The sequence below is a fragment of the Hetaerina americana genome, unplaced genomic scaffold, assembly GCF_022747635.1.
Source record: "Hetaerina americana unplaced genomic scaffold, ioHetAmer1.1.p SCAF_3, whole genome shotgun sequence".
Classification (NCBI taxonomy): Eukaryota; Metazoa; Arthropoda; class Insecta; order Odonata; family Calopterygidae; genus Hetaerina; species Hetaerina americana.
Genome location: NW_027286874.1, coordinates 63,694,682 through 63,707,567, shown reverse-complemented (window position 1 = coordinate 63,707,567; position 12,886 = coordinate 63,694,682). Strand labels below are relative to the sequence as shown.

Below are 12,886 nucleotides of genomic sequence, written 5' to 3'. Positions count from 1 at the left end.
TCTCAGTTTTCCCAAAATATCAGTTTTTAGTACAGCCCTTTTCTCTGAGCACCCTGAAGACAATGGCAGAGTTGGCCTTGGGGAAAAATGGGTGGCAAAGTGCCTAGATTGGAGGAAAACTCAAGAAGACTTCATGTACGCAAAATAATATCACACCATAGGTGACCCCAGTCTATATTACTATAGACTGGGTGTTGATTTTATGATATTAAATTGGGCCAATTATACGACTAATCATAAAGCAAACCTTATGAACTTTGATATTCTTAAGTTCCATCTAAAAATAATCGTATTTATATTGAATTATATATAACACAGTTATAAAGTTAAAGTTTTAGTCAACAGTAATTAACACAATTTTTAATTCTTAATTAAACCATCATTGTTAGCGAAAATCTCATATTTCTGAGCAATATCTTGCAGGCAGCCTAGCAAACTGCCCGCCCAGTTAAGTACTCCTAAATTCACGTCAAACTTGCACAGCCATTGTATCTACTGGGCACTGGCAACTGTCCAGTTGGCTTACTGTAGCAGCCATCTCTCCCCTCCATCTACCTACCAATCCCCTGATTCAAAACAACAACATTCTTGAAACACACTCAAAATGAATCCTCAGGCACTAACATAAATTTGCTCCTTTGGAACTTTGCGAAGACTAATTGCAATTTACTACTTGATAGAAAAAATTCACAAAACACAGTTACAGAGCCACACAACCCAGGTTTCAATGCAATAGCATAACCATAATCATCGTTTGACTTTGTAACAATGACTTGGATAATTTTTCCATCGATCAAAGAGTATGAAAAAAATAAATAAATTCCGATTCCTAGCCAGTATCACTTGTTTAAATAAATTAAAAAACTATAACCTATGAAAGTATGATCGACTCTAGAGTAAAATTAAAGATTATTACTCCTACCCTGCATTAACAGACCCTACAATCTTCCCTGCTCTGGAATAGGTGTTTCAGAGTCATGATAATGTAGGCAATAATAAAATAACCAGTAAGTAAGACCTCTAAGATAAATATGATGTTACCAGTAGAGAGCAGAAAGTAGAGTAACAATGACTAAAAATAACATGCCAATCCTTAAACAGAAAGTGGAAGCCTTTTCATGAGTGATTTACCTAAAGTACAAAAATATTCATGGGATAATGCATCACTTACCATCAGAGAATTGTGGTAATGATAGTGGAAAGCCTACCATGAGTACCCTTATCCCAAAACAGATAGCTGATTGATTCCCCTTGATCCATTTCACAAGCATTCATTCCTCGGAAACACTGAGCACCCCTCACTAACAAGTTTGAGTAACACCACATTGATTATTCAATAATTCTTTAGAAAATCTGAGAGATAAGATGGCACTCGTAGTACCGGAGAAGACATCATAGTATCTTTAGCAATCATCATCTCTCACTAGACTGATGTTAACATTTCAGCTATATCATTATGCAGTTTCATTTTCAGAGTCATTTGCAGCGACAAACTTTATATATGAAGAAAAATGGAAAATAAATGATTTTAGTGCAGTGATTAAACACTTCTATTTATGAGGTTTTACACTGAAAGAGAACAAAGCCGAGTTGGATGAAGTTCATGACACATCTACTCCAGCGTTTGTGACTGTTTACAATTAGGTAAATGAATTTAAATGTCCACAAAAGACGACCATTATTTGGGACATTTAGTAAAAATGACTTCCTCCAAAATAATTTACAAAATCCACAACATGTTTTAAGTGATCAACAAATAAAAGTTACCAAAATAGCACAGGCCACAGGCATATCACAAGGTAAAGTGTTTTCAATTTTTCGCGGAAAATTAGGCGCGAAATAAATCTCATCTAGGCAGGTGCTGCTTTTACCCTCAAAGGAAAATAAATGCAATAATTTGGTCGCTTCAGAGGCTGGTTTGTCATTTATCTTGCAATCCTGGTGACTTTTGTTCCTATACGTAAATGTGGATGAAACATGGATACACTTCTACACTCCAGAGACAAAGGAACAATAAAACTGTTGCGGCATCTCCCGCAGTTTCTTTGGAATTTGTCAAAGGAACAATAGGTTTCTAAACGTGATCTGGCTCTAAAGAGGGGAAAGATGGTGAAATGGGCAAAAAGGTGATGGCCAAGGCATTTTGGGATGCACACTGAATCATATGCATTGATTACTTGCTAAAAGATCAAAAATAAATGCAGGGTATTATGCATCATTGCATTGGCTGAGTGAAGAAATCAAGAAAAATATCCTTATTTGGCAAAGAAAATATTCTCTTCAATCAAGACAATGGGTTCAAACCTGAACTATTTCAATGGCTAAAATTATTAAATCTAAGTTCAAATTATTACAAAAGCCACCGCATTTACCACATTTGGCCCCCAGTGACTTTTTTACTTCCGAACTCGAAAAAATGGCTCACCGGAAAAACGATTCATATTGAACTAAGAGGTCATTGCCAACACACCGACACCTATTTTAGAGGACCTTCCGAAATCCTACGGTTTGGAGGGCTTAAAAAGTTGGAGAAGCACTGGGCGAAGGGTATTGAGCTGAAAGGAAATTATGTTGAAAATAAAAAAAAATCTACCCAAAATAATGCTTCATTTTTTCTAAAGACTTATTCAATGACACAATTTTTAGCATTTCACGTTTTCATTTCAAATATCATGCCCAGTTAACTAAGTTCCTCTCCCAGAATTGTACATTTTTATACAGCTGATAACTACTAAACCAAAAGTAATACCACTAACAATCATTATGTTAAATTACAAAAATCATAATAGTAAAATTACCAAAAGAGCCTGTACTACATCCGCTACTAGCAGATGCAGTATCCGATTGGCTGGCAGTTTCATCAGAATCATTATCTTCACATTGATCACTGTTATTGCCATCAGCTCCAACACCACCATCAACAACCACTAAAGGAACTGGACTACTAGACACTGATGTTGTGTGGTGGTTCTGGAGGGGAATAGGAGGTATTGCACTACGAGATATAGAAGTAGTCCCATTTGAATCAGCAGCAGAAACTTCATTTGAATCAGCTGGCCAGAGCTGGGGACCTAAAATGGAGAGGACAAAACAGCACATTAATTTTAAAATTGCTGAGTAAACTTTATCACAACAATCAAACAGATCTGATCAGAAGTACTCATAATACAAATGAGTGGAGACATTGCCAAATAATGCAAGAAATCCCAACCAACCATAAGTCTTTCAAAAAAAAGTTTAGTTTTACTTGTGACGTTAGGAGCCTTGGGAATCTCGACGCCTATGTTTGAGGAATTATAAAAATGACATTTGTGTGTGCCCGTCCTGCTTTTGCAAAAGAAATAATGGAGGCCCAGAATCTTACTCGATAGTGTTTTTAATCCAAAACTATCACTTAAATGACAACCCACTGCAATCAGATGCCTTGGAGATTACCTCACTGAGGAATTGATACTCCGTGAACTACCTTTCAATCCATCTGGCATGGCTGACCCTAATGTGAGCAATTGTTATCCTCATTAACAGAACATGCAAGCCCTTGCATCACACATCAAGGTTAATTATTAATATCTTCCACCTTATGCTCCTGCATTCCATTTCCAATGCAAAAATTCCATCTAAGGTGCTTACTGCTCTATTTGAGATATTTAGAATAATCAAGCTCTCTCAACAGTTTTCAAATCCAAGGATGATATGCCTTTAAAAGGGTGCCGAAAGGGCAAAATATTAGGGAAGCAGCAGAATACAAATTAATCCTTTGAGGAGCACCCTCACATCTACATACAGCAATTTATCATAGACAGGTTGTTACCTAAGAAACTAACAAGAAAGCCAATTCTAGTATTACTTCAAAGAGTCATACTTCTCTGACAAACAATCCAAACGGTGCAAATAACTATCCCTAAGTCAGTTTACTCACAAAATTGCTAAGCTTTTCTCCAGAAATAAATTTAAAGTATCCTTAACATGTCCCACTATGCTGTTAACACTACTATGTAACACAAAAGACAAGGCTGACAATGAAAAGAAAAGTGAAGAGGGTCAGTTTATGATAAGTGTGTTTAAATCGGTCAGAAAGGAACAAGTATCAATATTATTGTTCACTGAATATGCACGAGAAGTGGGGTCAGCTATACCATCATCACTTATGGGAAATCATCTGATGTAATCATTGCAATCCACCATGTTGGCTCCTGAAATTCCACATTTTTAAACTAGGCTGCACACACTATGTGCTAGAACTATTGGAAACAATGCAAAAGAACAGATGAAAACTTTTGATTGGCCTGAAATTTATCAATCTGTCTTCCTTATCAGTGCTAACTTTCCATTCACACAATAACCCTCATACAGAAGCTAAAACTGTTCCTATAGTCCCACCTTCTTAAAAAAAACCCAAACTCCTCCCCATAAATGGCTTTAGCTCTTTGTCACCTATTCTTATAACCACTGACTAACTCTCCCACCCCTATTCCCCCTTCCACATCCATTTTGCCCTTAACATTCATCAGTGAAGTCTTTGAATAACTTTCATTGCATCCCTCCGACGATCACTATTTTTGGTTATCTACCTGTGAAGGTAGGTTTTGGATGGACAAAAGCTACCAAACGGTACAGCCACAATTCCCCTCTCTCTCGTCAGGAACCAACCTAACAACGCATTCAACAATTAGCCTCTCTTCCACTCCATATACTTCCTCCCTTCGTTCTATCCAACGTCCCTATCCTCGTTTGCCCAATATCTTCCCCTCTATCACAGTCTTCAACGTCCTTTTGCCATTCAAAATGCCCTGCACCAATCTTGCCTTCCTCCTTTGGATTTCTCCTCCAATGATGAACCCGCATTAAAATGTATTATACATGATAAATCACCATCCAAAATTCATTTTAGTATACAACAATCAGAGTCATTCAAGCAGATTCTAATAGAGACTTTTTCAAAGAAGCACTTTAATTTGAAGAATTAATGAAAAAAGAAAATAAATAAGATATACTATCACTCTAAAAAAAGGAAGGGAGGGATATACTATTGGTACAACATGATTTAAATTCAATCTGCTGAATGAGGATGTCAAATGACCACAAATCATTAATTTCACCTAAATATTTTCCCAGTTAATTAGTGAAATGAAAAGATTTTGATATTTTTTCTCAGCACTGAACATCATACTGAAAAGCCATTAGCCATGACAATAACTGATATTTAAAATTTTAAAACAAGTAACTTCTATTTTAACTGTAATTTAAATATGTACTTCATGCTTTCTCTCTCTGGAATTTCCAGTTTTCACCTTTGCACACAAATTTAACTGATAAAATAACACAAAAATTGTTACCTTAAAATGATTAGGCAATAGCCTAATCATGATGCCTACCTATTCAAATTCGCTAAAAATGTCCCTAGTTATGCATTAGCTTTGATTCTTCACCTTGTGGTGCTTCACGCACAACTACAAATGATTGTGACATAGTATGTATGATATTCCATCACATCTTGTTCCTTTAAAACCCCCAAATTTTCAGGGTTAAAGTGGACACCTCGATTGCTTAACTGGCTAAAGGACTCAGCTGGACATTGAGGCATCCGGGTTCGATTACTAGTCAAGGTGAATGATTTTGAAAATCTGAAATTGTTGCATTGGAAATTTCATCATATTATTCTCAAATAGTTGAAGAAAAGATTCTTTTAAACAATGATCTGGCATGATTTGGTGAAAAAACAATCAATTTATAAGAATAATTTCTCATTAATAAATAGTAATATTAAGTCAATAATGAGTGAATGTTTTTTTCAATAATTAAGTTTCTTTTAAGATAGCTATTGTTCCACAGCAATTTGCTTAATGCTTAAGATGTAAATGTTGAGTTTTTCAAACTAAAATGTACCTGTGTGTATGGTGGCTGTTCTCCCACGTAATTTTAGAAAAATATTTGACAAAATAAAAAATTAGAAAGATTTTTAAATGTCATTTTCTTTGCATTCCTTAATGATTTGTAAGGTTCCATGATTGAAATGGCACTACAATGTTAAACACCATGTGAATCACAACTGCATTAATTGAAAACAAGAAGAACATTCAATGAGATAAATATATATATGCTTGGGTTTCAATATACATACCTTTCCTGTCTGATTGAAGTTGCTTTAAATTTGGCTTTGGCCTCAGGGGACTATTTCCTACGGATAGCATAAAATCACGTTGTATTCTACGCCACTGGTCTTTCATCATTATCACATCACCTTCTTGGAATGTGTAATAATTTCGGTCACCAACTTGTAGAGTACATGGCTCAAATACATTTAAAAGCTTCAACCTAAGAGGGACAAAGTGTTTTGGACTTTAATTACCAGAACTATAACTACCAAAAATCACTATGCTCAATTTCAACATGAATTCCTAAATTCCTCCAAGATGAGTTTCTATTTTTAAATTATTAATTCATTATTTCCTACAAGTTTTTAATACACCAACTTACTTTTTTAAATCTTCTCCTTGTACAAGAAATTTTGGCTGTTCTTTCTCCAGGCAAGCACCATCCTTAGAATAGGCACGACATTGCCAATGAACACCAACAGAATCCACTTTTACTTGCTCAACCACGGCACGGACATTTTTATTTGACTTCTGCCTTAATGCTTTCATTTCTTTTGTACAACTGACCCATTTGGCCTCTGCTAGACAGTTCATCGGTCCACAGAGAGTTTGTCCCGGGTAAAATTCCCCATTCTGGAATTCAGAGTCCTGTAAGTGATGTTTGCAAAAACAATAGCAATAAATTGTACTAAATTAACAGTTTTGGCAACATCACATATGCATCACCAATTACTATAATTTTCTTAAATCTTCTTGAAGTTTCTTGTTCCCTAAAATGTAATTGCTTGTAATTTCTCTTTACTATACCTTGATTAGCCGCACTTATTGCCTCAAGGAACTTGTCCAATTAAAATACATCTGTCTTCCATCAAATAAAATTTTTTTCTAGTCTTAAGTCAAGCTCATTACAAAGATAACTCAGTTATTACCACCTGAATAATTCTATTAAAGTTATGAGTTTCATAGAATTGCAACACCAACAAAAATTAAGATACTCCAAATTTGATTTAAAGGCTATTAAAAATGTTGGGTGATCCTAAAAAAAATACAATTATACTGCTTTAGACAGGAATCCAATCGTGGATCTGCCAGCTAGACAGAAGGTATACGTAATCTTGCATTTCATACTATCCTATTTGTACACAGAAAACAATTATTTTAATACAAAAAAAATTAATTTTCAAGAACAATATGGGAAATGTCTTAAACCCTACACACCCATTTCACCAGTTCAATGAATTCACCAATAATTTTGCTGTGTTGGATGATTAGTAGCAAGAGAATTAACCTACATTTTATCCTTATATTTTTATTTATTTAATATACCTGTGTCCATTCATGGATAAAATATCAGCATTTATCCTTAAAGTAAACATTTTTATATGATAGAAAAGCCTAGCAGAAAATATGTAATACTGGCATCCAAATTTTTCATGTTGCCCATAAACACTGTAATTCTAACATCTTGGGGTAATCACTGTTAGCATGCATATTAGTATATAATCAAACAACCCGGAAGGCTAAAATACCAAAAGTAGCCAATAACCAGCTACGTTCCACAAGAACAGAAAATGTTAAATTGAATCAATTAGGAACATGCACAGCCCCTAAATCATATTTAACTAATAAAATCAAAGGCAGCCAAACATTGCACATGAACTTATAACCAACCAAATGAACCAAGCAAGGTTGCACCTATGCAAAGTAGTCTAACAATCGTTCATTAGTCATTTGATATACATATAGCATTATGATGATGCATAATTCTAAAAATTACCAAGTTATGTTTCTTGTGGAAAGTTCGACTTCTTTAGTACTAACACAATGACAAACAAATTGGAAATTCTGGAATGTTTTTAAAATACAGCTATTGACTTGCTACTGGATATTGCTTGGGCCTGAAAAATTCACTTCAAAAATTAATATATTTAACCATGCTCATTTATGTGTCAACCAAAATCTATCTCAATTAATAGCAGATCCTAAATGTATTATATTTTTAGAACATTCAAATTTCCAATGAGGCAGCATATACCTCCAATATGAGTAAGGTGATCATCTTCAATTTTTTGTCATGGTTGTAACCTTGAGGTATTAATTATCCCAAAATGATATCGGGGAACTTTTTTCGACCTTCTTATTTGACTTCATAATTATAAAAAAAGTTTGCAATTAATGAGGGGTGTGTGGAAATCAAAATTTGAAAATTTGATTTCTCCAAAACTATTAGGGCTAGAGGTTGGCATCCAGTTTTGCCTTCGAGCTCTTGAAGTGTACTTTCTCCAATTTATACCTTAAAATTAATATATCTTTAAGCATGAACAAAATATTATGTTTTTTGAATGAATATTTTCCATTCCCCAATGCTTTCATTATTTGCATCCTTGATGAAGGGTTGACTCAGTTGAACAACTATGCCATTTGGTATCCCTCTTTGATTGGTCCCACTAATAACATTTTCTTTAAGATAAAAGAATAGATTTTAAGAAAAAAGATTTAAGCCTGAATCCTATATTTATAATAGTCTCTGAGAAATTTAAAGTTCAAGTTCTGCTTTCCACGTAGTGAATTATGACCTTCTTTGATAATATTCAAATAGCTGAAAATTAGTCAACACAATTTATCCCAAAATCCTTTCAGCTTAAGAATTTCAAGTGTTGGTAACAATCTCGTTAAAAAATACTGAAAATGGTAACCTGACACCCCCTGCCTCAGTTTATATGGAACCGTTTCAATCGACGAATACATTTAGAAAAGTTTAAATGTTTAGCTAACGCTCAATATGGACTCATTTGTGACCAAACAACACATTTAGCATTTAACATTTATACACAATTATACCAAGTCTTAAAATAAATTTGAAAATCATTGGAAAAACACAACATAATTTGAACATCAATACATTTGAGGATTTCCCCTTAGGTTAATATATCAGATACGATAACATTGAAATATAAACATGCATTAAAAATATGCAGTAATATTAGAGCGATAGCGCTAGTATTTATGTTAAGCACAGAGAAGTGATGACACAGGTACTCTAAATGTTTCACTAAAAAGAAAATGCCAAAAGTTAGTGGCTAAGATAACGTTTTACTAAATAATGTAAAATCAAGAATCAGCATTATGACTAGTAAGTCGTATACAACACTAAAGAGATACACACAGCTACCTTCTCCTTCTTTTCCTCTACATCATCTAGGCGGCCGGCATCAAGGTCATCGAGAACACACCGAGAACCATCAGGCCACTGAAGGTAAATCTTTGAATGGACAGATTTAACCCCGCCCACCCAAGAATCAAGACAAACGGCAATGTCAGCTGAGAATTCCTAAACAAAGAGCATAAAAATTTTTAATAGCTGCAAAATTATCGGACCTCAAATTTTAAAAAGGCAAACTATTAAAAGAATGAATTTGGATCCAGCTAGGGTATTTATTTTCAAAAACAAACGTACCTCCAACGGTGTTAGGTCTGCACTTTTGACGTTTATTATCACTTGTTTCGAACCCACTATTTGCACACTGGCAAGTACATTTATATTTCTGCAGTATCCACGCTGCGTATCTTTACCCTTGATCATTCTTCGGACTACATCACCAGGCATTAAGGATCTATCGGCTAGGCCCACCTTAAGAACGAAGCGAAGTTGATCAGTCGCAATTCCGATCACTTCATTAAATTGATCACAAGTAGAAACTTTTTGATCAATAAAATGAAAGACATTGAGAAGTGCATACTTCCGAGAGATAAACACTTTTAATTAGAACACACTAATCATGAAACTATACTCATAATATTTGACTACCGATTTCATTCCTCTTCATCAATCTTTCTCTCTCTCCACAGTCAAGGAAAACAAAAGGATATGCCAAAATATTTTCAAATAATACAAACGTCTTAAAATTATAGAACGATCCTATATGCAAGAAGAATAGTCAGTAACTGTCAGAATAAAATGTTTCTTACTTTTCTCTCGGGGATAACTTCTTCTACTCCTTTGGGATGCCACGCAACTCTTATGTGTCCCTTCTTCATCCGGCCTCCTTCTTCAACGTCTGAATTTTCATCACCACTGACAAGTTCAGCATTTTCCAAAACCATTCCAAATTCCACATTTCCTCTTTTATTAATTCTGTAAACTTCGTCTTCATAAAAATACTGGTACTCCGCAGCCATGTTGTTCGCAGCCAACCGACCGGAAGTGAATCAAAATACATATAGAAACTTTGGATTTCTCAGCTTTCATCAAACACTAGTATTATTTATTCAAAATAATTTAATTCATATTTTAAAATTAATGCGTGACTATGACTATGTTCTTAGGAATTTAATATAAATAGATAGATGATCAGTTGTCACCTCAGATTTTTGCACATTTTTTAAAGTTTTAAATACATTTCTTTCATCATGCAGTACGATAGGAGCACATTTATTCACGCTAGAAATGAAGACAACGAAACCAAATTTTCAATTCGGAATCTACTAACAAGGCATTTGCAATCATTCTTTCGTCCAGTAATTCCCAAGTTTCTTATTGTGGCATGTCAAACTACAATCACTCATGGCAAACTAAAATTTATAAATGTAATTGATGATATAGTAATGAAAACATTTGTGATGAGCAAACACCAATATAATAGTTGCTTTTATTTTCATATAAATTACATTCTTATAAAAAAATATAGAAAAGTAGCGGGCACAATTCTTGCTTCATTATGATAATTTTATTATCATATAAATTACAAATATTCTATTGTGATTAGTTACAAAAACAAAATGATGTGAAGCGCCAATATCTGGAAAACTAGACCGAAAAAAATTGCTAATCTATTCGACACATATTGGGATTAGGGATAACTACTCTAATACATACATGTAGGTACTGTCTTAAGTATTTGTAACAGTTTTAAAATTATTTTTAATACTTCTCTCTCTTCTCACTTGCTCTGACTGCCCAAGGTGTTTTTCCCAGATGAAATTAGTCAGTCTAGTTTTTGCCCCGGAAGCCACAAATATATATATTCCTTGAATCCCAGAGAATATCACAAATCCATACCATAGTGGTGGCATATTCCCAAGTGATGCTGCGACAGCACATGACCAAGAAATTGTCATTATAAATCCAAGCCTTGCACACAGTCGAAAGCATCGATGATCATGATTTGTGATTTTACCACTGCTTCTTCTAAGATGAGAGTTGTTTTTTCTTCTTACAGAAGTTGACATATTCTGCTCTTTTTTATCATGAACACCAAAAATAATAGCTGTAAAAATACAACCGTCTCCAGCTAACATTAATAATGCTGGAAGAACGAAAAATAATCTAAAACTTATGGTTTCCCCATACCAACAAGCACCGCCTCTTGCAAGGCATGGTCTTAGACTGCCAGGCACCAATTCCAATGTTAAACATAGGATTGAAAATACTGTCGGAATTATCCATGCCATAAGACTGAGCTTCAAAGGTGGTGCTTCCATCCCTGATTTTGGAGAACCCATTGATTTAAGAGACTGAATAGTAAAATGTGATTTAAAAACTTGAAGGCAGAATATGGATAGCCAAGAAATAGCAGCAAGAGAAAAAAAGTTATGGAGAATGGCTATTGACAGACATATTGCTCTTATTTCTGAACGGCGTATTCCTATTGCAAACAATAACTGTCCAATGAACAGAAGCCAGCACAAAACAATAAAGGAATATCCAGTAATTTGCTCACATTCTAATGAAGATTGAGAGGACTGATGTTGATTCATTGTTTCCCTGGATAAGGACTCAACTGATTTTCTTGGGTATGCATATGTAATGACATGCAAACCAAGGCAAATGATTGATACTCCAAAAAATGCTGAGGACAAGTACCATTGGACTTTGCTCATTGTCATTAATGTGTAGTCTTTACATTCATCACCCTTTGCTGGAAGATCTTCAAGAAGATCATTCTGTTTCAGATTCACTACAGCTTCTGTTGTAGCTACAGAAATTGGTCCAGAAGTTGAATTAGACTTATTCATTTCCTGAACCACATCAAGATAATAACATTGGTTGAACAAAGGATCCCAAACTGATCTCGTGCCACACTTTTTATGTCCTCTTAGAACATTACCAAAAATGAAATTTATCTTTGGCAATATTGCTTTACTGAAAATTTTATCAACTTGTCTGAATTGTTTTACATTACAACAGTTAAGTTCACTAATACTTATGTAATTGCACAAGGCACAGTGTGGATTTTTTAATACCCGCATCCCTTTTCCTATATCATATGTGTAAACTGGCATGGAATAAGAGAGACACAATTCAGAAACATCACTTTTTCCTTTCTCCCAGTTTGGGTCACAAGAATCTAAATATCTTCTGCATGGCCGAAGAAATTCTCCATCAAGGAACAGTCTATATTTTGTGCCAATGGAAATGGACATATTTCCTTGATTCTCCATCCACTCAATAAGCTCTCCATCAGAATCCATATATCCTGCTGAAGTACTTGGTAACCATTTTTGCTTACTCAACTCATCCATATTTAGCAAATCTTTGAGTGTCCACTGGTGCTTTTGACTGCCAGAGTTTGCCTTGAATCTTGAAATCCACTTCAAGGGAGAAACTTTGCTAAAATTGCTGATGTGTTCAAGAATGTTTCCCCCGTGATCTCGCAATTCTTTCACAGATTGATCAGGAAAATTGATCATCACGTCATCTTCAGCACTGAAATTTGTATTTAAGCTGGAGAAGAACTCCCTGAATACACCAGAGACCAAACCATCCATGGTGAAGTCTCCCCTATCCCCAG

At 34.7% G+C, this 12,886-nt stretch overlaps 1 protein-coding gene across 4 annotated transcripts in view; it reads right to left on the bottom strand.

Moving 5' to 3' along the window:
• LOC139691008 ((E3-independent) E2 ubiquitin-conjugating enzyme UBE2O) overlaps positions 1-10,279 on the bottom strand; it is a 30,509-nt gene extending 20,230 nt beyond the window's left edge. For 2 of the 4 annotated variants that reach the window (XR_011701554.1, XM_071588717.1), the window contains exons 1-6: positions 10,065-10,279; positions 9,553-9,726; positions 9,262-9,426; positions 6,478-6,743; positions 6,122-6,315; positions 2,799-3,071 (exon numbers count right to left, since the gene is read on the bottom strand). Coding sequence is in view for 3 of the 4 variants with exons in the window: in XM_071588717.1 (XP_071444818.1) it covers positions 2,799-3,071; positions 6,122-6,315; positions 6,478-6,743; positions 9,262-9,426; positions 9,553-9,726; positions 10,065-10,274 (1,282 nt within the window). In the remaining variant the exon portion in view is untranslated. The remainder of the gene's footprint in view (positions 1-2,798; positions 3,072-6,121; positions 6,316-6,477; positions 6,744-9,261; positions 9,427-9,552; positions 9,727-10,064) is intronic. The other 2 variants (XM_071588720.1, XM_071588719.1) reach the window with 2 other exon arrangements.
• Between the last annotated feature and the right edge of the window lie 2,607 nt (positions 10,280-12,886).